Below are 26991 nucleotides of genomic sequence, written 5' to 3' on the forward strand. Positions count from 1 at the left end.
GCGCCGTCACGCCTCGTTATCTTTGGCAGAAGTAAGAATTAACCTCACTATCCCTGTGCTATCAGCTGGACATCTCAAAGCCCTTCATGATGGGCTGGGAGAGACTGAGGCATGGGGGAAGGAGCATTTCCTGCCCTCATCCAGCTCCCCTGGCCCCGTGCCCAGCTCCCTTTTGCCCGGCACCAGCCGGAGCGGGGCCAGGCTGCCGGGAGCGCACGGACCTCGTACTGGCGGCGCCGGCTGGGGTAGTCCAGGTTGTGGTCGCTCCAGTCATAATGGGTCCTGTCCTTGGCCTGCTGATCCAGCCAGTAGAGCTTGTTGGTGCAGCGCTGCATGTAGTCCTGCAGCGAGTTCAGGTCCTGCTGCCGCTGCTGGGAGCCGGCCTGCACAGGGGCACAGGGAGAGCTCAGCCCAAAGCTCCTCTCTGTGGGTCCCCCAGGGGTGCCCAGCCACCCAGGACCCCTCCAGGGGGGTTCTTCCCCCAGGACCCCAGAGACTCTTACCAGCAGCTTCTGGTATCTGGCTTGGAAGTCGCTCATGGTTTCCTGGAAGAGAAGCAAGGCAAGGGTTAGGAGCGGTGTCTGGAGAGCAGTGGTCTGACAGGGGCTCGAGGGTGCAGAGGGATGTGGGTTTAGGCTGGAAGGGGATGTGGGTTTATGGGATTTGCCTCATTGTAAAGCCAGAGCCGGTGTGCGATTGTGAGCTCTGAGGCTGGATCTGGGCACCCACCCAAACCTGCTCCGGGCTGCAGCAGCCTGGATGGTGTGACACCCTCCCCTTCATCCACAGCTCGGGGCAGGGCTGACCCTGCAGGGCAGCAGGAGCGGGGCAGGAGAGCTGACCTTGCTGCCTTCCTTGACGATGTGTGGCCCGATGGCCATGACCTCGTTGTGGAAGATGTTGTGCTCTTCTACTTGGCTGTTGACCAGCGGCAGGTCAGTCCCAAAGCCTTTGCTGCTCAACGCGTCCTGGGGCACACAGGAGTTGGGGTTAGCACTGGGGGAATGGGGGGGAGGCTGCTGACCCCTAGGAAACTCCTCCTGGAAGCGGCTGTGGAGCTGGGCTGGGATGGGCTCTGGGGTCTGCGGTGTACGGATGCCCCAGGAGCACATAGGTGAAATCGGCTGTGCTGGAGGGCAGCCATGGGAAAAACAGTTTGGGGGGTTTAACCCTTCTCTGGCTGGAAGTGGGAGTGGGATAAAATAAAAAATAAGGGCTGTGGAGTAGAGCCTAAAGCAGGTGGTGACTGGGGATGCTGAGGCCAGGACCGGTGCCACCTTGAGCACTGACTCCTGGTGCCACAGCCCCTGGCCTTGTCCCATCACCTCTGCCCCTCCCCTGCCACGCCGCTGTTTGCTGCTCCCACCCAGTACGGAGCTGCCCAGAAGTTTCCCAAGAGCCAGTTTCTCCACAGGAGCTGCAGGAGTTCCCGCCCAGCTGGTGCTACTGGCCAGGCAGTGACACTGGTGGCCCCCTTGGTACCTGTTTCTCCTCGATCACTGTTGACCAGTTGACCTGGGGCTCGATGTGCTGCAGGGGGAAGTTGTAGATCTGGTCGTGTTTCACACGCAGGTTTGCCACTCGCTCCTTCAGCTGCCGGATGCTGCAGGAAGGGAAAGGTGAGGGTGGGATGCAGGATGTGGGCATGGGCTGGCATTAGCGTTGGTGGGTGTAGGTGATCCTCTGCCAGGCCCCCATGGATGGTGGGCTGTCCTTAGGCTGGCAGCAGCTGGGCTGTGCAGTGGCTGGGCAGGGAGAGGGCAGAGGATCCTGTGCTCTGTCCTCTGCCAGGGGCTGTTCCATGGCTGTGAGCCCAGGGCAGGACCTGGGGCAGAGCATGGGGCTCAGCGGGCAGGTGCCACCCTGCCACGCTGCCATCATCTCGCACTCTGTGTGCCCAGGACGGTGGGGGTCACACACCCTAATGGGAGTTGGGATGCAGAGGAGCCCGTGGTGACCCCCCCACTGCAGGCAGCAGCTGAGCAAGGCCCCTGGAGAGGCCTCCCCCTCGTCCAAGGGCTCTGGGGACAGGTGGGTGGCACTCACTCTTCTGTGATCATGTCCCCCTGGGGGTGCTTCATGTGCCGGGCCACGGCCGCGTCCCCATCCAGCACGTAGAGCAGCTTGTCGGACTCGGAGAGTTTCTGTGCCGTCAGCTCCTTGTACTGCGCCAGCTGGCACGCCTTGATCTTGTGCAGGTCCTGCGCCACGGGGACACGAGGAAGGGTCACACAAGTGGTGTCCAAGAGGTCATCCCACCCCGCTCTCCCTTGGCACTGCAGATGGGCAGGAGCTCTGCTGTCTCCCATCCCCCTGGCATGTATTTGGCTTTCCCCTCTCCTATCTCAGGATCCTGGAATGGCTTGGGTTGGAAGGGACCTTAAAGACCATCCAGCTCCAACTCCCTCGCCACAGGCAGGGACACCTTCCACTCGATGAGGTTGCTCCCAGTCCCATCCGAGCTGGCCTGCTGAGGAAGGGCTGGGGAGCTGCATCACCCTGGCATGCATCCTTTGGGAAGGGGAGATGGTTCAGGCCTCTCCTCCTCCATCCCAGCTCCCTGCTGGGATGCACATCCCCACTCTGCACAGTACTACCCCCCTGCGTAGGGGCGAGTTTTGGGGCCCTGTTACACCCTCCCACCCTCTTCCCACGAGCGGGGGGACCCCACCATCCCACCTTGCACCCATCACAGGGCTGGGCAGCCACCCACACGGGCATAGGAGAGGAGGGGAGGCCCCAGAAGTGCCAAGGGCTGCGGCAGGAGGCAGAGGGGAGACAGGGCTGCTGGGAGGAGCCTGCGAATGCAGGACCGTGCCTCGCTTACATTTTGCATTCGGGAGTCGGTCTCCACGATGTTTTTCTCCACCTGGTCAGCATTTTTCTGCAGGCGCTCGATGAGCTCGGTCAGCTCTTTGCTGGAGATGCTAGGGAGAGAAAGGGGGGCTCGTCACCCCCCAAAGCCGGCCACAGCTCCCGGGGTGCCCGCGGGGTGCCGTGACCCCGGGGGTGGCCGGGGGCCAGCCGAGCCTGCCAGGCACTGCAGCTGCGGGTGACTCACTGCTGCCTTCCCAACACTTTCCAAAATACTCGGCCGCTGGCCCAGGACGGGGTGGGGGGTGAGGGACGTGGTATCTCCCACGGGTGGAAATGGGAGTGATGCCCGAGCCTCCCTCGGCTTCGGAGCAAGGAAGAGAAGAGCTGTTTGCAGGGACAGGGAGAGAATCGCAGAATATCCTCGGCTGGAAGGGACTCAAAAGGATCAGCAACTCCTGGCCCTGCAGAGACACCCCAACAACCCCACCCTGGGCCTGAGAAGGGGGGTCCAGTGTGGAAAGAGAGGAGCTGGAGCAGCAGAGAGGCCCTGGCCCCCCATGCCCACAGGGCAGGTGGCCCCTTTGAGGCTGTTGCCCGCGGGCAGCCCCTGCCTGCAGCCCTGCTGTGCCCCTCCGTGCCGTGCTCGGGGCTTCCTCCTCTGCAAGGAGTTATTCACGCTTTAAACCCAGGACAGGGCTGGGATCACACACGTTGCATCTCTTTCAGTGCTTTCTCCCATGCTGGGCACTGGTTTTGCTCCCAGGCTGACACTGGCCAGGCTGGCAGGGTGCAGGGCCAACCCAAATATTCCCATCCAAGTGCAGGGATGGCGGAGCTGGAGCAGAGGCAGAACAACCCGTGACACGGCTTCTGCATTGCTGGGCTTATTTTAAACATTTCATCTCCTTGCTGTTCCTTTGGCTGCAAGGAGAGGCTGCAGCATGCCAGGGCCAGCTCCAGGGGCCGTGTGCCAGGCAGTGCCCACAGCTCTCCCACCTCTGACCAGAGGCAGGAGCAGGGTGTGCTCCCCAAATCCCTGCAGCCGGAGGGAGCTGAGGCTGCTGGCGAGGCTGGGGTGTCCCAGCTGTGCTGCTTTGCCATCTGGGCTTAAACCAAGGGCTGGCTCAGTCCAGTCCCAACCACCTCAATATGAGCCTTAATGACCTCGTTATGTGGTGGCAGAATGAATCTTTATATAGCACTTGGAAGTGTCACCTGCTGCTGGAGCAGCTGGAGAGGAGGAGCGGGGCTGGCTGGGGACAGCAGGGCTGCCTGGGGGAGCACCAGCATCCCAGCAGTGCTGGCTCGTGGCACAGAGAGTTCCTGCACCCACAGGTGGAACCATGGAATTGTAAGGGTTGGAAAAGCCCTCTGAGTTTATCGAATCCAACCATTCCCCAGCACTGCCAAGGCCACCACTGACCCCAAGTGCCACATCCACACGGCTTTTAAATCCCCCCAGGGATGGTGACCCAAGCACTGCCCTGGGCAGCTGTGCCAGTGCCTGACCACCCTTCCCATGAAGGAATTTCCCCAATATCCAACCTAAACCTCCCCTGGCCCAGCCTGAGGCCGTTCCCTCTCCTCCTGTCCCTGTTCCCTGGCAGCAGAGCCCGACCCCCCGGCTGCCCCCTCCTGTCAGGGACTTGTGCAGAGCCACAAGGTCCCCCCTGAGCCTCTTTTGCTCCAGCCTGAGCCCCTTTCCAGCTCCCTCAGCTGCTCCTGGTGCTCCAGCCCCTTCCCCAGCTCTGTTCCCTTCTCTGGACATGCTCCAGCCCCTCAGTGTTGTGAGGGCCCAGAACTGACCCCAGGATTGGAGCTGCAGCTCCCCCAGGACTCTGGTTCTGAGTTTCAGGAGCTGTTCCTGCCTGCCCCATGTGCTGCCGCTTCAGTGCAGCAGAACAAACCAAACCCCAGCTCTGGGCTTGTTCCTCCCTACCTCAAACCTGCCCCAGGCTACAGGAGCCTTGTGGCATCCAACAGCTCCAGGAAAGTTCACACTTCCCTGGGAAGTTCTGGTATGAGCATGGTTTACACTGATTTTTTTCTTTTTATAGAAGCTGCATCATCAGGATGGTACTCGGAGGTTTGTGCCCGTCACTGTGCCTGCTGCTTGCCTGGCACCTCCTGCATCAGCAGCAATGAACCTGGTGGGCATTCCTGGGCAGAGGAGCCAAGGAAGGGGTCGTTGGGAGTCGTGGTTGCAAGAATTCCAAGAATGATTCTCATTCTGTGTTCAATAATCACGGCTGGAGGGTGCAGGGTGCACTGGGAGATGGGATGTGGGTGGCTGGGTCCTGCTCCAACAGTAGAAGCAGCTCCTCAAAATCCACTTTGGGGTTTCTTCCAACCTTCATCATCCCACAGAAACCAGGGCAAATGTCAGATGGAATCAGTGGTTTGGAGCGGGTGACTGAAACGTGCTGCGCGTGTTTGGGTGGCTTCGGGTGATGGTTGCTCAGAGCTGGCATCTCCTGCATCCTGGCAGAGCTTGCGGCCACCAAGGAGCCTTCCTCGCCTCCCACCTGGGAACTGGAGGCCACCTGAGCTCCAGGAGGAGGGTGGGAGAGGCTCATTATCCAGGTGGGAGCTTGGGATGCTTCGCTGTGAGAGGTGGGAGCTGGACTGGCACCGAACTGGGCAAGAGCTGGAAGCTCTAGCTGGCTTCTCTCCTTGTGCCGTACCTTGGTCTCAGTGACTCCAGCAAGTCCGAGAATGGATCTTCAGGGTTTCAGTGGATCTACAGCATGGATGGAAAACCCATCCCAAAACTCAGAAGAAGTCTGGGGTGTTTCTAGTTCTAGATTTGACGGAAACCTCTAAATTGTAGGGAGGAAATGAAGCTAAGCCAGGAATTTTTTAAATCTGTGGCTGTGGTTCAGCCATGGCTTCCTGAGCTGTTACTGGTGACCTGGTCTGGCAGAGCGGAGCCTGGAGCCTCGGCCGAGCCTTTGTGCTCACTTTGCATCAGCAGCACTGATCTCAGGTGCTGGGAGCAGCGAGTGCAACAGCCCAGCCCTGACCCCTCCCTCAGGTACCGGCTGTGCCGGGCCGCTGTGGGATGGGGATGTTGTGTCCAGGCAAGGAGGAGCCCCTCATGCCCTTCTCCCTGCTCCTCTCTGAGGCTGGAGCCACAAGCTCTCCTCAGCCCTGTCGTCACCTGTGCCCTTCCCAAGGCGGGGGTGCTGCCCCTGGACGCCCCTCCCCACCTCCCGTCCTCAATGACTCCGGGAATCCAGGGCCAGGGCAGAGCCACCCCCCAGCCCCGTGGCACCCAGAGACAGTGACATCCCTTCTCCATCACTGCAGGGGCTGGGAGCAGGTGAGGGGGATGGGAGGGCAGAGAATGGCAGTTCCCTGTGTTGGTTTGCCCGGTAAGCCAGAAACTGCTGCTCCCGTGTGCGGTATCTGGGTGACCAGGGAGAAGAAACGCAGCCTCGCTCAGAGCAAGCAAGGACATGCTGGGGTGTGATCTGGGCATGGCTCGGCCCTCCTGACGCACACCAGAGAAGCTGTTTGCTCTCTCCACCTCTGTGGTTTATGTGAGAGTCACCAGCCGAGGCTTTGGGACAGGGAACTCTCATAAAAACTCCCCATGGGAGCTGCATCTCAAACCTGCAGTGTCAGGGAGCTGCTCCCGTGCACCCCATCCTGCCCTGAGCAGGGAGCGTGGTGTGTGCTCTGCTCATCCCACTGCTGCTGGGAATGCAGGGATAACAGGTGTGCAGGAATAAAGAGACAAAGCAGAGAGAATGGGAACCTCTCGTGTAAGCTCTCTCTCATTTGTGTATCTATTTCTCCACACTCGTCACTTTGGTGCCACTTCATCAACCAGCTTGGACATCCCTGACGTGAGAACGTCAGCCCTGTTAATCACCCACCTGTCCCCTCCACAGCTGGGTCTGTGTGGATAAACCGGAGGAGGAGCACAGTCCCTGCATCCAGCTGGATGTCACACAGGGAACGCTGAAACCTGGCTGAAATCTCCATGCCAGGGGATGGAGGAGTTTGGCTTCCCTGTGCCCTTCATCTGCTGTGAGGGGGAAGATGCTGGAGTGCCAGGCCAAGGGGGAATGGCTTCCCACTGCCAGAGGGCAGGGTTAGATGGGATATTGGGAAGGAATTGTTCCCTGGGAGGGTGGGCAGGCCCTGGCACAGGGTGCCCAGAGCAGCTGTGGCTGCCCCTGGATCCCTGGCAGTGTCCAAGGCCAGGCTGGACATTGGGGCTTGGAGCAGCCTGGGACGGTGGAAGGTGTCCCTGCCATGGCAGGGGGTGGGATGAGATGAGCTTTAAGGTTCCTTCCAACCCAACCCATTCCATGACTCTGTGCAGGAGAAGCACAAATGGATGGGCAGAGCAGTCAGGAAGCCTTGGCTGTCCCAGGAAAGGCGTGTGGATGGGATTGATGGGACGTGGCTCTTTTGGGAAGCTGCTGGGAAGAGCCATGGATGCATCCAGGCTTTGGAGCAGAGCTGCTGGCAGGGTAAGACAAAAGGAAGCCAGGGCCAAAAAACAGGCTGGAGGGGATGGCTGGAGCATGGAGCAGAGCCGGGGAGGGAGAAGGGCAGGATTTGGCCAGAGCCCAGCTGGGATGGGCAGCACACACGAGGCTGAGCAGAGCCAGGAGCGAAGGTGCCCAGGGCACGGCCCCTGCGAGGCTGCAGCAGAGGGGGGAAATGCAGAGCTGCTCTGCTGGAATAGATAAGGCTTTGTTTGAGAGATGAAAAAAAAAAAAAAAAATTAATAAAAGCCTGGAAAAACTGGCTTTGCCATTTCTGGAGAAGTTTAACATTCTCTGGTCAGGAAGGAAAAAATGATCTCTCTCATGGAAAGCCGTGCTCGGCAGATGAGTTGTTTTTTGTCAATGCCATTGCCTGGCTGGGGTGAAGGACCCCAGGTCATTCCCATGGGGAATGGGAGGGGTTTTTGGGGTTTCTCCCAGCTGGGGGGCCAGGAGGAAGCAGCTGCTCCGTGGCAGACAGCACTTCATCCATGTACCCCAATTCTGACCTCAGGACCTTTGTTTCAGAGGGGTTCGTGTATTTCTTAAGGCTTAGGGGAGTTTTTTAGGGTTCAGGTTTTTCTTTCTTAGGGTTTTGTTTTCTTAGGGTTTTGGTGATTTTTCTTAGTACTTTAGTTGTGATTTGTTGGGGATCTTTTATTAAGAGAGGTTCTCAACAGGCAAATATGATGATAATTATTGTGACATGAAAACTTTGCTGCTGAAAACCAGATTTTTTTTCCTCTATTCCTTTCTCTTTTCCCATTAGGCTGCACCCTCACTGGTAAGAGCAGTTTTTGGAGCAAACCTCCCCAAGATCAGTATCTCCAGGATGTCCAAAGGTCTTGTGCTTGCTGGCAAGTGGTAGAAAATGCCTTTGATTTCTCAAGTTTCCTTTTTCCAGACCAGGAGGCTGTTTCCTTAATCCCTCCAAGGGAGGATGTTCAGACACTCCTGAAGTTTTGACTGCTCCAGCTGACCGAGGTCCCTGGGAAGACTCCTGCTGGGAGCTTGTGCCATGAACCCAATCCTTGCTGGGAGGATAATGGCAAGGGCTCTGTCCTGCTCAGGGATGCTCCTCTCCTGTCAGGAAGCCTTCCCATCCCAGAGGCTTCTCCTGGTGGGATGGCTTGGCCAGGGACAGGGGAGTTGGTTGAGGATGGGGTCTGAGCACGGATCCTGGTCCTGCTCACTGCATGCCACCACTGGGATGGACAATCAGCACACCAGGCAGTGGCCACCCACTGCTGCTCTCAATTCCATCCCCATTCAATGTCCATTTATACAAATTGCATTAAAAAACTCTCCCATGTCAACCCTGCTGCTGGAGGCCAGACTTTAGGAGGGATTAATCCTCCAGAAGGCCCCAGAAGAGAGCTATAAACATCCTTAAAGCTCCCCAAGCCACAGCTCCCCCTGCATGAAATTCTCTCATGCTGCTTTTCCACTGGAGTGGAACTGTGGCAGGATAGAGGGCACAAGGGCTGGGCTCTGGCTACAGTAATTCAGGTGTGGGAGAGATTAGGATCTGGCTGAAAACTCAGGGCAGAGTTCTGTCAGGCTGCCCACGTCAGGGTGTAGCTGGACAGCAGGCTTGCTGTGCTCAGCCCAGCCTGTTCCAGCTGCATTTATCTTCCCTCAGAGGAATGGTGATATTTTATTGTAATGTGCATGGAAATGAGAGCAGAAGTCAGGCGAGCGATGGGAGGCTCACTCCGCCCTCAGCACAGAGCAGCTCCTGACTCACCTGCTGTCTGGGCCTCCTGCTGACTCCAGCCCTCCCAAACAGCCTCTGGAAATGGGTGCCAGCCCTGCAGGTAGAGCTGGCCCAGCTGCCTGCACCCCTCTTACATGGGCAGTGACACCGGTAAGGGTCTCTGGGGCTGGGAGCGCTCCTGGGTGGGTGCTCTCACCCCGAGGACCCTGAGGATGAACAGCTTTCCTGCTGGCAGGAGGGAGAGTTTCAGCAGCAGCTGTGAAGGCTGGGCTGGTTTTTATAATGAAATTATCAAATGGTTTGAATTAGATAGGCAGGGACACCTTCCACTAGCCCAGGCTGCTCCAAGCCCTGTCCAGCCTGGCCTTGGACACTGCCAGGGATCCAGGGGCAGCCCCAGCTGCTCTGGGCACCCTGTGCCAGAGCCTCACCACCCTCACTGTTTTCTACCTGCCAAACCTGGACTATCCAAAGAAGAAGCCCACCTCCTGTTTTCTAAGCATGGCAAGTGTTTGAGGAAGATGATGTGGAAGGAGGCTGATGATTTTCCCCCACACTGTGGTTCTGTTCAAGGCTCGTGCCTTCCCTTGCAGGGACACACATCCATGTAACAGCTCCGTGGGCAGGGCTGAACTCCCAGGGCCTTATGGCACTGGGGTGAGAGCAGAATAAAGCAACCAAGTGCATGAGACAGAAGAAATGTCACCATCATCCTCCAGGATCCCCAGCCAAGGCAGGGAGTGCCCAGGGCTGGATGGGGATGGCTACTGAGCCTGGAGCCCACGAGCCCAGGCAGACCACAGAGCTGCAGCAGATACTCCTAAGGAGAGACTTGGAGCCTGGTGCTGCTGGATGGGAGGTTGAGGGTCCCTTTGGGTTGGGACAGGGTGGCTGTCACATCCAGGGGGACAAAGAGTTGTTCATGGGGAGATTGCAGCACCTGGCTTGGGTGCCAGTGCTGCTCATCGAGATGTTCCCATCCTGGGCAGGCTTTGTCCGAGGCTGAGGAAGCCACCAAGGCTCCCATGGCTCCTTTCCAGGCACTGTCCTGCTGCCGGCTGATGTTCCCCGGGCAGCCCCTGCCTCACTCAGCTGAGCTCGTGGCCCTGGCTCCCGGGGCTGGCAGGACACGCTCCAGTGCCCCTCGCTCTTGCCAAACCGGTGCTGGGTTCTTGCCCTGTCCCTCGGTGCTCTGGAAGCTCCGTCACGGGCAGCGCCCTGGCACCGAGCCCTGCCCAAGGTGCAGCCCCTGCAGCCCCGCGGGGCGCAGGATGAGGCCGGGCTCACGCGGTGTCGAAATCTCGGTCCCTGCTGACGGCGGGGGCGGGAGGTTGATTTTAGGAGTGTTGCTCTGTTTTCCTGGTAGCAGAGCTGGGCGGGAGCCGCCTGGGAGCCTGGCAGTGCCTGGAGCAGGGGACGGGGCAGGAGCTCCTCGCTTCTTCGCAATCCTCCTCCGGCAAGTTGCTCAACCGGTCGGGCACCGGCTTCCCCATCTTGATGGTGGGGCTGTTTCCACACGGTGGGGGAGTGTTCCCTGGATTCACAGATGTTTGTAAACTCCAAGGCAGGAATTAACAAATTGGGGCTAATAAGCACAGCTCTCCCCGAGGTGTGCACGGACAGCCGGGGCGCGGGGAGGGAGGGAGGGAGGCCCCGGGCACAGCCCTGCGCGGCTTCCTCAGCCATCACCAGCCAGAAAAACAGAGGTTTCAGCCTGGCCCGCAGCCTCCGGAGGTGCTTTGGCACCTGCCCAGGGCCGCTGGGCTCCAGGCAGGGCGGCGGAGGGAAGCTTCTTCCTTCCTGAGCCCGTCCGCCGGCGGGTGGCGAGAGCACGGGGCACGCAGGGCTGGCAGCGCTCGGAGCGCAGCGTGGGGACCCCGGCCACAGCCCCAGGGTGGGCACCCCGCACACAGCAGGTCTGTCTCCTCCTGCTTCACAGCATCCTGATGCTCTCGGAGTCCTGCGCTGCCAGCCCAGGTGCGGGGTTTGTCACTTCGAGCCGCCCACCAACACCCCCGAAGCTCAGAAATGCGCCTGGGTATTGGCACCATCCTTCACTCAAGGGAACGCCGGGGCCATCAGGGAGGTGCGGAGCCTCAGAGGGCTCCGTGCCACCCCCGTCTCCTCCTGCCTGCCCTGCCCGGGGCAGGATCTGGCAGCAGAGCGTGCCCCGGGCTTTGGGAGCCGGAGCCTGGGCGGCCCTGCCGAGCCAGCCGGGCTGCCGGGGGAGCCTTGCCCAGGGCTGGAGCTGGAGCCTCAGCCCCAACAGAGGGAGCTCAGCAAATCCCCTGTGCCTGGGCAGCAGCGGGCAGAGCCTCCCCTGGCGGGGAGCACCCTCCCACCGCCACAGCCCCGCTCCCGTGGGCAGGGAGCAGCCCGGGGCTCCCTGCTTCGAAAATGTCGGCGCCTTCTGGGCTGACCGGTCCCTTTCTGGGTCCTCGGAGGCGCCTCAGTCCCGCACCAGCTCCCCAGTTTCCTTCCCAAAGGAGCATTTTTGGGAGTAGGGCGGCTGCTCAGAGTGCACCAGCCAGGAATGGTGCGATGGGGAGGAATGGAAGGGGAGGAACAAGCCACGGGCTTGGATCTTGAATCCTTGAATTACTCAGAATCCTGGAGCACTCCACATGCTCCAGAGCCCCTGCAGCTCCTCTGGGAAACACAGCACACGCTTCTGAATCCCAACAACCACCTCTTTGGAAAAACATCCCAGTGCAGGCAGGGGCTGGGGACTGTCCACCGTCCAGCCCCGAGAGGCTGAGCCTTCCTGGGGAGGGATTTTTACTTCGTTTCCCTTTTATCAGTGACCTTTCACGGGGCACATTCAACGCGCTGCTTCTTTTTTTTTTTTTTTTCCCCAACAACCAGTACAACCGAAACGCGTCCCCACCCCATCAGAGAGAGCCGAGGAAACGACGATGGACCAAATCCTTGGTCCTGAGGGAACAGGGGCGAAGGAGGAGAACAACCAGACTATTTTTCCCTAAGATCTAACCCAGCACACACCTGGGAAGCGAAGGAACCTGCTCGCTGGAGCTGCTGCTACTGCGATGGGAGGGGAACGGGGAGAAACAACCTCTGTGCCCACACCCAGCGCAGGAGATGCGGACCCAGCTCGTGGAGGAGCTGACACTTCGGGTGGGCAAACATCCGAGTTCCCACTTGTCAGGGGCTTTACCACCACTCAGAGGGTGCCCACACCTCGAGGATGTCACACTTCAGGGCTCCTCATCTCGGGAATGCCCACTCCTCGGCGGGGTGCCCACTCCTCGGGGGGTGCCCACGCCTCGGCTGATGCCCACACCTCCAGGGGTACCCACTCCTTGGGAGGCGCCGACAATTCGGGGTTCCACACCTCGGGGGGTTCTCACACTTCGAGGATTCCCACACCTCGGGAGATTCCCACTCCTCGGGCGGGATCAGCTCCGCCAAGCCCGGCGAGGAGTGAGGGGGATGCTGCGGGACGGGATCCCCGGGATGGCGGCTCCGCTCGTCCCGGGAGGAGCGGGACTGCCCGGGGCCGGGTCACTCACCTCTTCTTCTGCACGGAGGGGCTGTATTTCCCTTTGTTGCGTTTCCTGAAGAGTGAGTGCATCGCGTCCCCGCACGGCGCCCGCCGCGCTCCTCCTGCCCGTCCCCGTCCCCGCCGCCGCCCGCAGCCTCTGCGCCGCCACCGGGCCGGGCCCCGCCGGGAGGCGGGACGGGGCTGCACCGCCTCTGCCTCCTCCTGCCTCCTGCCCGCTGCTGCCCCGCCCGCCCCTCCCCACTCCGCAGCATCCTCCCCTGGCCTTGGTGCAGCCCCGCGCTCCCGGCTCCAGCCCTGCCTGAAAGGGGCCCCCGGCAGGGTTGGACCCCCCCCCCCCCAGATGTGCAGGGTCAACCTGACACCCCCCAGGAGTCAGGGCACGGGTGGGGAGCGGCTCGAGGGGTCCCTGGGCTCAGCGGGGCTGCGCTGGGCACAGAGGGGCAATCACGGGGGTGGCTGCGGCTCCTCCCGGGTGGTCTCGGGTGAGCGGTGCTCGGCGCATCGCTGCTCCTTCCAGGTGCATCGGCACTGCTGGGACACCTCCAGTCCTTGGGACAGTTCTGGGCCCCTCACAAGACAGACCCTGAGGGGCTGGAGCATGTCCAGGGAAGGGAACGGAGCTGGGGAAGGGGCTGGAGCACCAGGAGCGGCTGAGGGAGCTGGGAAAGGGGCTCAGGCTGGAGCAAAGGAGGCTCAGGGGGGACCTTGTGGCTCTGCACAAGTCCCTGACAGGAGGGGGCAGCCGGGGGGGGTCGGGCTCTGCTGCCAGGGAACAGGGACAGGAGGAGAGGGAACGGCCTCAGGCTGGGCCAGGGGAGGGGCAGGGTGGATATTGGGGAAATTCCTTCATGGGAAGGGTGGTCAGGCACTGGCACAGCTGCCCAGGGCAGTGGTGGAGTCACCATCCCTTGGGAGGATTCAAAAGCTGTGTGGATGTGGCACTTGGGGACAGGGGTCAGTGGCAAATATGATGGTGCTGAGGGAGTGGCTGGACTTGATCTTACAGACCTAAACCTAAATTTAGGTTGCAGATCTAAACCTAAGTTTAGATCTTACAGAACTAAACCTGACCTAAAGGACCCCATAAGGCACTGAGATGCCTCCCCCAGGCTCCCCGCAGCCTAAGAGGTTTTGCTCACACATGCACACAGCAGTCAGCAATTAGGACCAGCTCTGGCCTTTTTATCCTGGGATTTTGTGCCCATGCAGGATTAAAGCCCTGATTGTAGCTTCCCCACCAGCCCCAAATCCTCTGCTGATTTTCGTTCCGTGGGCAAGTCAGTGCAGGCTGTGACCTATTGATCCCGATCCCGTGCGTGTGCCGGATCTCCTGTGCGCTGGGGCGCCCTTAAAGAGCGCAGAGCCCTCCGGCCGGCCGGCCACTCCTGCCTGGGTCCGGCTGCGCCTGCCTGGGGCACGGGGAGGCTGCGGGTCCCGGCAGCGACAGCGCAAGGCAAGTGTGTGTGTGTGTGTGTGTGTGTGTGTGTCTGTCTGTCTGTCTGTGTGCATCTGTCTGCGTGTTCCTGTGTGTCTTTCTCTGTGTGTGTTTGTGGGGCCTCCTCCTCCATCTCGGTTGCCGTGGTTTGTCCTCCTGGCTACCTCCAGGGGGTGAGAGGCAGTTTCCCTGCAGGAGCTGAGCCTGCTGAAGGCTCTGTGGCACTGGCCACGCTGCCTGGCTTTGCCATTCCCTTCTGGGTGATCAGGAGCCAGCTGAGCCGTGAGGCTGGAATGCACAGGCAGTGCCCCACAGAGCCTTGAACCCACTCAGGGCCAGGCTGTCACCCCCCCAAAACAGCAGCACTTTGTGTGCCCGTGGCCTCATCCAGCCAAGCACCTTGGAGCCTTTGGCGAGTGGGGATGGATTTAAAACACTCCCAGGAGGGCAAGGTTGTGCTGAAGGTGGATCTGGGCAGGGTCCTGCTGGGATTGAGTCCCATGGGGTGTAACTCGTACCCTGTTGGCTGCTGGGGCTGCTGGTGTGAGGCTGGAGCAGCCCATCAGTGGCAGAGCTCCCACAGCAGCCCCAAACAGCCAGAACCAGGGCTGGGGCCCAACCCCGCTCTGGCTGGGGCCGTTCCTGGGCTCTCCCTGTTACCAGCTGTGGTACCAGCTCCATTTTAGCTATAACTCAGAGTGTGGCTTTGTCTTCATGGTGCCCAGCTTCCATTCTTACTTCCAAATCGATTGTGAGAATCCCGAGGTAGGAACCGTTCTCCTGATCCCCAAGAGCCGTGGATCCCTGTGGGCTGGCAGTGCCTGCAGCCTGGCATGCTCCCTGCTGTGGCCACACATCAGTGCCAGGCTCCTGCCCATGCTGAGGAGCAGACCAACGCTCCCATACTTTTTTTGGGAGGAGGATTTTGCAGATGCTGTGGTTCCTTCAGAGGCTGGGAGCATCCCCATGCAACCTGCCCAGGCAGCACCTGCATCCCCATCCTCCCTCTGATCCTGGGGGGGTTGAGGAGGGAGAAACTCAGCCTGACTGCTTTTATTTCTTTATTCAGCACTAGAAGCACTTTCTGGTTTTTTGAATCCCCCCTAGTCTCTTGCAGCAACATGTTCTGGATGCTCAAAGGACCGGTTGCTCCTCTTCCAGCTTCCAGAACCATCCCAGAGCCGCCCTCCTTAAACCCTGTGTGGAGGTGAGCAGAGGTTTAGGGATGAAATGCCTCTGCCTACCAGAGGGGTTTGCTTTCCATCTCCTCCTGCGCCAGTTCTGCAGCCTTAATCCTCCTATCTCCCCGCATCTCTGGCGTGGCTCATTTTTGTGTGCAAATGCCCTTGAGAGCAGCAAAATTGCAGCTGCTGGGTGAAACACCAGGCGGAGAGAAACTGCGGCATAGTGGAAAACTCTGTCTTATGTAAACTGCCCAGGTATTCTGCCTTTACCTTGGCTCGGGATCAGAGGCACTGCACAAAGCCTCTGTACACAGGGTGCTTTTGGGGACCTGGGGGCCTCTGGTTTGGGGGTGCTGGCAGCTCTCGTTGAGGCTCTGGTGCCTGCCCAAAGCACCACACAACCCGTGCTGAGGTTCCCTCCTTGGCTGGGGTCTGCCAGGGTTGGGTTTGTGGCATTTATTTTGCAAATGAGCCTTTTGGTGGCTTTACTGATGCAGCTGGTCCCTGCTGTGCTCCGTTCCCTCCCATCTCCTGCTGCTGCCAGGTCTGGCGCACCCTGTGCCGGTATCCAGACCCAGTGCCACCAGCTCCTTGGAGCCTCTTGAGCGTGGAGCAGTAGAGCTGTGCTGCCAGCCAGGAGCCCCCCGTGCCCAGGGAGCTGCCAGGCAGGCGTGGGCCCCACTGCGGGGCAGCAGGGGGCTCGTGGGAGGATGCCGAGCCCCAGGGTGCTGCACTGCACCGGGACCCCCACCCAGATGTGTTCTCTTGGCTCCTTTCCAGCCCTCAAAACACCCACAGAGCTCCTTCCATGGGGCCGAGCACCTCGACAGAGGCAGCAATGTGGCAATATTGACTTAACCTGGGTGAGAATCTCTTGAGCTGCTGCTGCTGCGGGAGTGGAGCGGGGAGAGGAGCACGTTTTATGCAACGAGATGACAGTTTCCTGGCAAGCCCTTCTGTGGCATCCCACACCCTGCTCCACCCTGCGCCAGCCCCAGCACCCCGGCCGAGGCTGACCCTGCTGCTCTGGGGGTCTCATTCCCTGCTGACACCTGTGCCGTGGGCTTGGCCATCCCCCTGTGTCCCACCATCCCACCCCACGCAGCCCATTCTGATTCGGGATGGCACCAGGGCTGGGGGGGTGAAGCCAGCAGTGGGGTGGTGGCATCTCCTTCCCCGCGAGCCCCAAAAGGCACCGTGGCAGTGCCGAGGGGTTGTGGGGACCCATTGGAACAGAGGAGCCAGGCATGGAGATGATCAGCCCTGGCAGCTGTTCAGCAATGTTCCTCAATGAAGAATTCTTGGATTTGACTTCTGATGGAGGGGGGTTGAGGCAAAACAACTCGAAAATCTCTTCCAAAAGCTCGACGGAACACAAACAGCAGCAGATGAGCCAAAACCTCATTTATTTTCTGGGTGGGACTTTCTGACAGCCCCTGGAGGGCCCAGCTGAGCTGCTCGCCCCCATGGCAGGGGTTTGGGGTGGGAAGGGAGTTCCTGCTCGCAAGGCAGGAAAGCAGGGCACTGAAACACCTCCGTGCCGCCGCTTCCTCCCGGCGGCTCCCACGTGCGCAGGAATGCGGCCGTGCTCGTTCCTAACTGGTCCTGTGCCGGGCGAAACCTCCCCCAGCTCCGTTTAGGGCTCGTTTTGCTCTGAAATCAGCAGTCAGCCCACAGCCCCTGCCAGCCCCGATGGCTTTAGATGGGTCTGGTGGGATGTGGTGGCTCAAAGGACCGAGCTCAGGGTTCCTCGAACTGTAAGAAGTAAATAGAATAAAACAAGTGCATCGCTCCTGATGCTGAAGGATGGGAAAGCTCCTGTCCCAGCAGGGAAGTGGCTTTTTCTGCTGCACTTGCTGCTTTGAGCCCAAGTGCCATGAAGGGAGTTAATATTGAACAAACACCAAGTGAAAGCGGGTGCAGGCAGCCAAGCAAAACAAAGGCTGAGAGAGGCCGGTGCTCTGACTCATTTGGCATGAAAATGCAGCATGGAATAAATTGGGTTTGGCTCTTCCTCATCCTCCCGGCACAGTGCGGAGCAGAAGAGCTGTGGGTGGCTTTGGGGTGCTGGTGCACACAGCAGGCACTGGGGAGGCATGGGGACATCTGCACCAAGCTGAGGGGTGGCCAGGGGGGACACATCCATCCTGGCAGGTCCCTGTCCTGTGTCCCCAGCCATGACTCTTGGAATGGCACTGAACACCGTACAGCTGGGCTGGATTTTGAGATCATGATGTGCATCTGAGACAGCGGCATCTTCTCTTGGTCCTTATTCTCCTGTCTCATGAAGGGATGGGGTCCCAGATCCCCAGTGGGGACACACGGGTGTCATCATCATCATAGAATCATCACAGGGTGGTTTGGGTTGGAAGGGACTTAAAGTTCATCTAATTCCCCCCTGCCAAGGGCAGGGACATCTCCCACTAGACCAGGTTGCCCCAAGCCCCGTCCAGCCTGGCCCTGGACATTTCCAGGGGTATCCAGCTCCTCTGGTGTCCCCTCTGCCCCTCAGCGGCATGATGGTGCAGCCCTGAGCACCCATGGTCCTGACTGGGACGTCCCACGGCTGGGACCTCTCTGTCACAGTCCCCCAGAACACATCGAGAGGAAGAAAAAGGTCAGGGCTTCACTGCAGGCTTTGGCCTGTGATGTAAAGACTGGGAATTTCCGGGGTGTAATGTTTGCATCTCTATAAATATGCAGCTGGAGCGCACCCAGGGGCAGCTGCCTGTGATGGGCGAGGGAGATAATGCCCCGCTTCCGCCAGCGCGGAAACTCGCGGGGGGAAAGGGCACGGCAGCGCCTGGCCCCGCAGCACGTCGCCGTGATTCACCGCAGAGCCCGCCTCGGGGGACGCTGTGACCCCCAGGGCTGTGGGCAAGAGCGGGACACATCCACGGGGTGAGCCGGCAGGCTCCCGGCAGCTGCAGGGAGGGCGGTGGAAATGATGCCCCGGTTCCCCGGCTGCCTCAGCAGAGCTGGACCAGGGGCACCGGGGCTGGCTCCGGGCGGCCCCGCCGTCCCCGGGGCTGCTGGGTGCTGTCCTGCCCCAGAGCGGGGTGACACTGCCTTAGACAATCCCGACTGGTGAGACTGGGAGAGGCCGGCCCAGCCCTGAGCCGGCCGCGGCTCCCGGCACCCCGCGCCCGCCCGCTCCCCGCGGTTTCGGCAAACCCAGCGCCCGTCCTCTCCCGGCGGCACAAACCAGTCCCGGGGCTCACACCCAGCACCGCCCGGGCCCGCGTTGCGACAGCCCTGGGAGCGGGCGGCTCTCCCCACACCAGCACCCCTCGGGATCCCTGGGCTGGGAAGGGCGTGCACCCCAAAAGCACCCCAAAAGCACATGGTGTGCCCCGATGGATGGGGGTCCTGGGCTGGGGTGCTTTGCAGGGCTGGCCCCTAAAGCAGAGCTGCACCCTAAAGGGGGATCGGGACAAGGTGCTGGCGGCTGTCCTGGGCGGAGGGCTGTGCCTCCTCAGGGGACCTGTCACCAGGCTGGGAGGCGACAGGTGAAAAGGGTTTTGGCACCGGCACATCCTGCACAGTCACTCGCAAAGGATGCCGAGAGGGACCAGCCTTAATTCCCCCCCTCCTCCCGGCAGCAGCGCCTTGGGGCAGCACCCCGGGCACGGCCCGGCCTCCGGGGCGGCTGCCCGGGCCCTCCCTGCTCTTCGTCACAGCGCGAGTGACAGGGGCTGGGGCGGCTGCGCTCACCCCAGGCATCGAGGTGTCCCAATTCCTGCCACATGGGTGCTCTGGCTGGACATGCCACCAGCCGCCACTGAGTTCCCAACCCTGCCAGGCCCAACACCCGTGGGGTGCCCCGGCTCAGGGCTGGGGAGCAGTGGCTGGACAGACAGGTCACCACCGCCTCTGCTGTTCAGTGTTTTCCTCAGCCGGTCCCCAAGTGTCCCATCCTGAGGGAATGACATGAAGCTGTGCCAGGGAAGGTTTAGGTTGGATATCAGGGAAAGGTTCTTCCCCCAGAGGGTGCTGGGCACTGCCCAGGCTCCCCAGGGAATGGGCACGGCCCCAAGGCTGCCAGAGCTCCAGGAGTGTTTGGACAGCGCTGCCAGGGATGCCCAGGGTGGGGTCGTGGGGGTGTCTGTGCAGGGCTGGGAGTTGGACTGGATAATCCCAATGGACCCTTCCCACTCAGGATATTCCATGATTTTATGTGCCAGCATTACCTGGAGCTGGGGGGAGCGATGAGCACAGGAGCTGGCCCTGGTGAGGCTGCTGGCTTTCCCAGGCCATGCCGGACACAGACAGATGCATTTCATAATCCCCAGGTCTCACCTAATCCCCAGGTCCCGGCCAGCCCTGGCTGCTGCCCTGGGTTCATGGCTGATGGGGAGAGGGAGAAATCAAACACACAAAATGTGGTGGGTTGGTGCTCATTTGGGACTTTTCCATTGCCCCAAGTCAGGGACCGGTCTGTCCATCCTGCTGTCCGTCCATCCCACCCACAGCTGGATGTGGGCAAACATGACTGGGCCGGCTGTGGCCTCCTTGCTCTGGGATAATTCACATTCCAGGATAATACCCCACTCCAAACAGTTTCCGTCGGCCCACCAGCGCTCACTCCCAGGGCTTTCCTAACAGACTAAAGGATAATTTGGTTGCTGGGGTAGGATCAGAAAACCTTAAAGAGGGGGGGAAAATACCCAAATGCAAGAATTGTGCCCCATATTAAATAATATATTTATCTATAATATAAATTATATATGTATATAAATAATATATATATAGATATATAAATAATATTTTAAAAAATGATCCTGCAGTGGCCAGGAAAGAGAGGAGCTCTGAGTGCTGCCACAGCCCAGGCTTAGTGCAGGTCAGAGACGCCAACAATTGTCTTTAAAGTGGCAGGTTAACCATGGATTATAACCACCATTAGTGATTATAACCATCATTAGCAGCCACTGCAAGTGCAGGGTGAAGGGGGAGCTCTCTGGTAGGAGGGCGAAGGGGTCCTTATGCCAAAATAAATGCTCAGTTTACTGAATGGGGCCGTGGTGGATAGGGAGAGCGGTGGCACACGGCGATGGGACGCTTTGCTGGCTGCCGTGGGGGTCCCGTGGTGGCCGTGGCTCCCAGCCCAGGGGTGGCTCGGCCCCGCTGGTTGGAATCAGGCGCACCGCAGGGTCCGCGGCCCCTAAACCCGGCAGGGTTTAGCTGGGGGGCCGGCAGAGGGGCGATCACATGCTTGCCCGCCCGGGATTAGCTGCAGCCGCTGCGGCGGGGAGCCGTGCCAGGGAGCCGTGCCGGGCAGCCCTGCCAGCCACTGGCACCCCGAGCCCATGGCCCCGGGCAGCAGGCAGCCCTGAGGGGGGACCGGCGGTCCCAGATGATGTCCTACCTGCAGCCCCCTGGCCGAGCCCTGGAGCGCTTCGATGGGCTTTCCCTCATTTACTGGTAAGCGGGCCGGGATGCCGCCGCACCGGGAGGGCCACGGGCATCCCTCGGAGCCTGGGATCCGTTCTCCAGGGATGGATGGCGTTCGGGAGGATGCGCTCGGTGACCCCGCGGCTTTTGGCGGGGTTTGATTCGGTTCATTTTGGGGCAGGGTCTGGTGGGGGTCCCACAGCACCTCCAGGAGCAGCGCATAGGTGAGGCCGGTATCGGCCAGGGGTGGGAAAGGGGATTTATTTTCCAGGCAGCAACTGGGGAAGCACCTACAGCCTCTGCGAGCAGTTGTGGGTGCTCCTGCTGCAGTTCTGGTGCTTTGTCTCCCCTTTGACAAAACCTCCCCGGAAGGCCCCGTCCCGCCGTGCCGCTGCCCGGGGAGCGGGGCGGGTGCGGAGCAGGGCCCCGGTGGGTGCGGGGAGGGTGCGGAGGGGACGGGAGGTGGCGGCGGAGGGGACGGGAGGTGACGGCGGGCGCTGCAGATGTCTATGTAGGGCAGAGAGGGCCGGCGGGAGCGCGGCTCTGCCCGGGGCCAGGGTTCAGAGCGTGCGGCTTTAGCCGATTAACTGGGGGTCAGTGGGCCGGAGCCAGAGCCGGCGTGGGCCCCGGGGGGGTCTCCGGGCCACTTCGGGGTGTGGCGGAGGCTTTCTTGGGCTGGCAAGACCTGAGTTTCTCCGCAGCCGAGACCAAGAGCCCAGGGCACCCTGAAGCCAGCAGGGCCCGTGATCCCTGCCGCTGCTGGGACATGATCCGTCTCCGGCTGAAGTAGGTCATTGGAGCGAGGGCTGGGGGTGTGCAGGCAGGGTGGCGAGGGCAGCACCCCGGGGTGACTGCGACCGAGAGGGTGCCTTGAGTTGCTGTGTTGATGCTGCCCTGCTGCTTTTGGGTGCAGAAAAGGCAGAATCAGTAGCCGGTCGGAAGGAGGTGGTGCAGGACAGGAGTGACCGCGTGGGGTGGGTGCTGCTGTTGTGGGGCCGTGGCGTGTGTGTGGGAGCAGCGCCGTGCCCTCACTGGGGTCCCCTGGGCATCCCTGGCTCCACGGGGCTGCTAAGCCCTGCTGCCCTGCCCCTGCGAGACAAAAATGCTCAAACCCCGTTTTCTACCTCCCAAACGTGCTCATATGCTGGAATTCTGGGTCGAAGCCTCCCTCAGCTTTGTCCACGAGGCTGTGTTTGGTTGGGAAGGAGAGGAGTGGTCAGGGGGACTGTCCCCCACGTGTGACGGCTGCCAGATGTGCTGGCTGGTGTCCGGCTGTCTGCCGGCTCCGTCGGGACGCGGCGGAGGGTGGCGAGCAGATGGCGGGGAGATAACACCTCCCCGGCACTCCGATAAGGATGACCCCGCCCTGCCGCTGATTAAAAGATTAATTTTGGAGTTTGAAATAGGAATTTAATAAATAAACACGAGCCGTCAGCAGAACCTCAGCCGGCAGCATCAGGGCGGGGGTGGTGACTGCCGCGGCTGGAGCAGTGGCTCATCCCTCATTCCCGGTTTCTCCCGATGGTGATGCCGGTGTGACCCCACGGGGCTCTCCCGGAGAGCGGCTGCTGGAAGCTCCAGGCAAGTTCTGCAGCGGTGGATTCTGCACAGGAGCTTTGCCAGAGCCAGCAGGAAATAAAACGGCACCGGTGGCACCTTTGTGCCAGGTCTCGTGGCTGGACCATGCTCTGTATGCTCCGGGTGGGTTTGGATCTGCTGCCAGTGCCTCACCAGGCGTGGCCGGGTGCAAGACTGGCCTGGCACTTCCACCAATCCTCTTGGAATTGTTATTGCTGCCTGTTTATGGCTTGTGCCAGGGTCTGGGTTGGAGTACGGGGATGTTCGCAGCTCAAGGATGGCTCAAAGCTCTTCCCAAGAGCTGCGCTCCTGGTTCAGCAGCATGTTCTGACATCTTTCCCAAAATATGTGGTTTTCCCATCTTTCCCTACCCAGCCATTTCCCTCACCTCTCTCTTTCCATCTCTGTTTTTATGGATTCACTTGGGCGAATTTCCTGCCGTGGTTCTCAGGTTTTCTCCCGTCAGTGCGCGGTGGACAGAGGGTGGCCAGGCCGGCAGAGCAGGTCCTGCAGCCCCCACCAGCCCTTGTTAATAAGTTTATAACCAGCCCAATCCCACAGCCCAGGGGATTTAGGCAGGCAGGGAGATTTATAATCCTGTTAACCCTTCACAGTAGTTGACACCCAAACTGGGGCCACAGGACCAGGCCCCAAGCAGGCCTCACCCACCCTATGGGAAGGTGAGGAGGTGGAGGAAGGAGAAAGGCTTCCCTGTGGGACACGTGCTACCGCACCTTGGAGCTGCTGGGGTGAAAATGAAGGTGCCTGTTTGAGCTTTCCCATGTGACTGTGTTTGTGTAAATCCCCATCTCAGTGGGTACATCCAAGGGTTGGGCTGGAGCGGATGTTGAGGGATGTTCAGCTTGGCTGGGCTCTCACATAAACGCCTTTCCTAAAAACTTCTGGCAGACCAAGCCTAACCTCCCTTCTACCTTAAACAGTCTCTCCTAATTACTGCAAGACAGGCTAATTGAAGAGGTTCTTTCTGCCTTTTCCCCAATCAAAACCTTCTGGAACAGCATGGGAAGAGCTGTGTGTTGATGTCCGTGGGAAAAGGCCTGTAACCCCTTGTTGTGGTTTAACCTCTCCAAGCCCCAGCAGTCTCCAGGAGCAGCTCTTCCAGGCAGGTGCCCATGGACTGACCATCTTCTCCCTGAGCAAGAAGAACCTCCAGAAAATGCTCCACCATTGTTGACTTGATGCATAATTGTCAGGCGGCATCGGCTTTCTTCTGCCAGCCCCTCTCTGCCTGGGGGTGAAGGTGATGGGCAGCAGAAATCTGACTTTCAGAGAGCGAAGGTTCATTGGGATGAATCCCTCATGCTGAAGAAATCCACTGGCTGAGAAGGATGTTGGAAAATAGGGATGAAGTTCAGAGGAGGGCGATAAAAGGGGTTGAAGAACAGAAAAGCCTGGCCAGCAGTGAGGGGTGGCACCTCCACCTGCCCGAGGTCTTGGTGGCAGATGTCCTGGGAGAAGGGACCTTCCTCCCTGAGGAGTGAGAATATGCATCAGCCTCAGGTGCACACACCTTCCTCCAGCAGAAGGAGGGAACAAGCATCAGAAAACTGCCCTGGCACCAAATACTCCTCACCTCTCCATCTGCAGCCTGGCTCAGGTGGGAGTGAGAGGTGACCCATCAGCAGAAGGAGTGGGGAGGGGGAAGCACTGCCCAGGAGCCACCCTGTGACCTCTGCAGCTGCAGGGGGTGAGAGGAAGGGATTGAAGGAGTACTGGGGTCCACATGGTCCTGGGGAGGAGGAAAGTGCCCGTAGGGTGTGGGCACAGGGATGTGGCATGGTTGGCAGCCCTGCTCATGGGGACGAGGACCATGGGCTTGGAGGAGCAGTGTCACCCAGCCAGGGCTGGCTTCACCTGCTGCCACCCTCTGCCCACCTGCAGGTGGGTTCCAGGGGAGATGCTGAGCCCAGGGCTGGGGTGGCAGCATGGGATTGCCCATCCCTGAGTGCTCCCTGTGCATCCCTGCCTGCTTCCTTCACCAGGAATTTTGGCACTGTGGTTTCCTTTGGGTGCAAGTTACTCCTGGGGTGGTTCCAGCTGGACACAAGAGGAAAACTTTTCATAATGGGAGCAATCAGCCTTTGGAATCACCTCTGCAGGGAAGTGGTGCATCCCCCAATGCTGGATACCCAGCTGGGCAGTGTGCTGGGCTGTCTCATCTAAGACCACGCTTCTGACAAGGAAGGTTGCACCAGGTGCTCCTTGAGGTCCCTTCCAACCTGGTATTCCATGATTGATTGTTCCCTCTTCTGTTCAGACTTGTCTGTGAACATCTCTGATCTCCTGAGCTCATCTGAAGTGACTCCATGGGTGTTATTATGAGAACGCCGTGGGCAGCACTGGGACCGTGGGCAGCTTCTTCCCAGCTCCAGAGCAGCTGATTGATTTTTTGATTTATCCCCAACACTTTGTAGCTTATCCTGCAAGCAGCACAGTTGCATTTTTCCGTTTTCTAATCAGATGTAAAAGCCTCTGCAGCCTACGCTAATTTTGTTGTGTCATGAAATGAACTCACTCAATGATGATCCAATGTTTCTGCTGCTGCCTGGGCAGCCCGTGGCTCCCGCTGCCGCTCCCGGAGTCGGTGGGATGATGGCAGAGACCGTGACCCAGTGCCCTGCTCGGGTGAGCCCTGCCACCTCCAACCTTCTTAATGCCGCTTTCCGGGGCTGAAAGGCCTCAGACAGATCTCACTTCCATGGCAGGATCTTTCCACCTCTAATTCCCACCCACGCAAACCTACTTGGACCCTGTTCCTCCGCTCAGCCGTGCACAGAGGCTCCCTGCAGGCTCGGGGATGCTGCTGTCAGCACAGCCTTCCCTTCCCTTCCCTTCCCTTCCCTTCCCTTCCCTTCCCTTCCCTTCCCATCCTTGTGCCATGCCTGGCCTCAGCTGCTCCCCACTCCCGGTTCCTGGCTTTATCCTCGATGTTGGGGCTGGAATGACTGAGGAGACCGAGGGCTCCATTTCTTGTACAGCCTCACCATGACCTGGAGATGACCCCATGTCTTGGCTCAAGACAGCAATTTTTGGGCACAGCTATGGAATACAGGAACATTTTGGGCTACCCAGGTCACCCCACCTGAGCAGCCAGGCTGGGAAGGGCTGTTTGGCTGGGGGAGCACTCACTGAGCCCTCAGTTTCAAATGGAAGCATGTTTCACGAGAGATGAGCCTTGACTGAGGTCTTCCAGTGGGATTTTTTGCATTTTCTGCTGGACATGTCAACCAAGTGATGCCAACACTCCCAGTGACATTAAAGCCATCACTCCTCTCTTATCCCCAGCTCTGTTTGCTTGTTGTCCAGGGAGGAAGGACAAGGCAGGCCTGAGTTATTTTTTCTCATAGCTTCACCATTGGTTGTACTCGTTTCAGCCATTGTCTTCCCCTCTTTTCCTTCCGAACCCCAAATCCATCACCACCACCTTCTCCACTGCTTCCTCTTGGTTTCTGTGCCTCTCCCCAGCGCTCCCAGTTTCACTCTCCCACACTTTCCTCTTCATGATCTCTCAGAAAAATGTACTGGAAATGCACCTGACTTGTGCTGTCAGCATTTTGAACTCTGTGCCCCTGCTCCAAGAGTTATTTTGATTCCATTTACAGTTTCACCCATCCCTGCTTATAAATGGTAGTGTTAAGTAAAGCTGACTTACACGGTTTCACTCAACTTCTATTAAAAATATTTTTTTCAAGCCAAAATAATTTTTCCATTGGAAAAAAAAATCATTTTTCAATGAGTTTTAAACTCATTTTTCTAGCAGTCGATGAAAAAGTGGACAAACAAGTGAAGCATGTGTTTATCTGCTGTCCAGCCCCATGGGGTTACTTTGTTCTTGATTCATACTCCTTCTATTCTCTCATTTATTTAAAAATCTGAAGTCTCACCAGCAGTTCCCTGGGATAAGAATCCGGGATTAACTCGGAGTTGCTCAGCTGGGACCCAGCTCCGTGAGGATGTCGAGCACACAGCACAGGCCCTTTGCCAGTGGGATGTTTGCCTTCAACACTGGTTATACAAACTAGGCCTGGGACCCTCGGGCAGGTCCTAGGGGGCTTATAAATCCTTCCTGAATGCGATTCCAAGTTTTAAACCACTGGAAATCTTCTGAATTGTTTCTGTTGAAGCTTCCTCTGAGAAGAGAGGCGTTAATGAACAGGAGCAGCAGCAGTGTCTGATGCTTTTGCCAGGGTCGGTGTCTGTTTCAGAGGATGGAATTGAGGATCTGAGTGTTTGGAGAGAAAGTTGGAAGCTGAGTGCTGCTCCTCTTCCCTGAGGGCCTCTTGGATTTGGTTTTCATTTCTTTTACCAACTTGTGGACGAGCGTGTGGTTTATTGCAACATCCCACCCTGTGGGAAGGACCAGGAATCCCAGGGCTGGGCAGGTGAAGGACTTCATGTTGAAGGTGTTGAGCCCCAAACACATCTGTTTAACCCTTGATGCCTTTTCCTGGTCTTAAAATCAAGAGTCAAACACGGTTAGAAGGGAAAAAGGGATTTTACCTTGGTATTTAAGGATCTTTAGGTGCACACGTCCAGGTGGAATGCACCGAAATGCACCCTGCCATGCACAGCCCCAAAAGATCTGGTATATCATTATAGGTCTTACTAATTAGCAGATCTATCAAAGATTCCCCAATGAGGAATGAGCCCCCCTCCCCAAGGAACCTCCTCCTGAATGGATCTATCTTGGTTTACAGAATGTGTTCTGGAGAGGACCTTGGGGTCTGGGGCACACTGATCCCTAACTACGAAGCTTCTAAGATGTTTACTCTCCTTAGGCTTGACAAAATAAGCCTAAGAATGTAGGCTAAAAACCACTAAGA

General features: G+C 59.0%; 2 protein-coding genes across 3 annotated transcripts in view; one reads left to right on the plus strand and one right to left on the minus strand.

Moving 5' to 3' along the window:
* Positions 1 to 12689, minus strand: part of PPL (periplakin) — a 27697-nt gene extending 15008 nt beyond the window's left edge. Inside the window, exons 1-7 of the mRNA XM_042037618.1 lie at positions 12567 to 12689; positions 2828 to 2927; positions 2047 to 2201; positions 1483 to 1603; positions 843 to 968; positions 504 to 545; positions 222 to 383 (exon numbers count right to left, since the gene is read on the minus strand). Of these exons, the coding sequence (XP_041893552.1) occupies positions 222 to 383; positions 504 to 545; positions 843 to 968; positions 1483 to 1603; positions 2047 to 2201; positions 2828 to 2927; positions 12567 to 12628 (768 nt within the window). The 5' untranslated portion in view covers positions 12629 to 12689. The remainder of the gene's footprint in view (positions 1 to 221; positions 384 to 503; positions 546 to 842; positions 969 to 1482; positions 1604 to 2046; positions 2202 to 2827; positions 2928 to 12566) is intronic.
* Positions 12690 to 20429: 7740 nt separating this feature from the next.
* LOC121668978 (syntaxin-binding protein 4-like) overlaps positions 20430 to 26991 on the plus strand; it is a 47090-nt gene continuing 40528 nt past the window's right edge. Inside the window, exon 1 of one of the 2 annotated variants that reach the window (XM_042037368.1) lies at positions 20430 to 20599. In XM_042037368.1, the coding sequence (XP_041893302.1) occupies positions 20532 to 20599 (68 nt within the window). In that variant the 5' untranslated portion in view covers positions 20430 to 20531. Of the gene's footprint in view, positions 20600 to 21217; positions 21356 to 26991 lie in introns of those variants that run through there. The other variant, XM_042037369.1, reaches the window with a different exon arrangement.

This window comes from Corvus kubaryi, unplaced genomic scaffold (assembly GCF_017639235.1).
Source record: "Corvus kubaryi isolate FWS band 111438036 unplaced genomic scaffold, C.kubaryi_AGA036_p1.0 37387, whole genome shotgun sequence".
NCBI classification, from domain to species: Eukaryota; Metazoa; Chordata; class Aves; order Passeriformes; family Corvidae; genus Corvus; species Corvus kubaryi.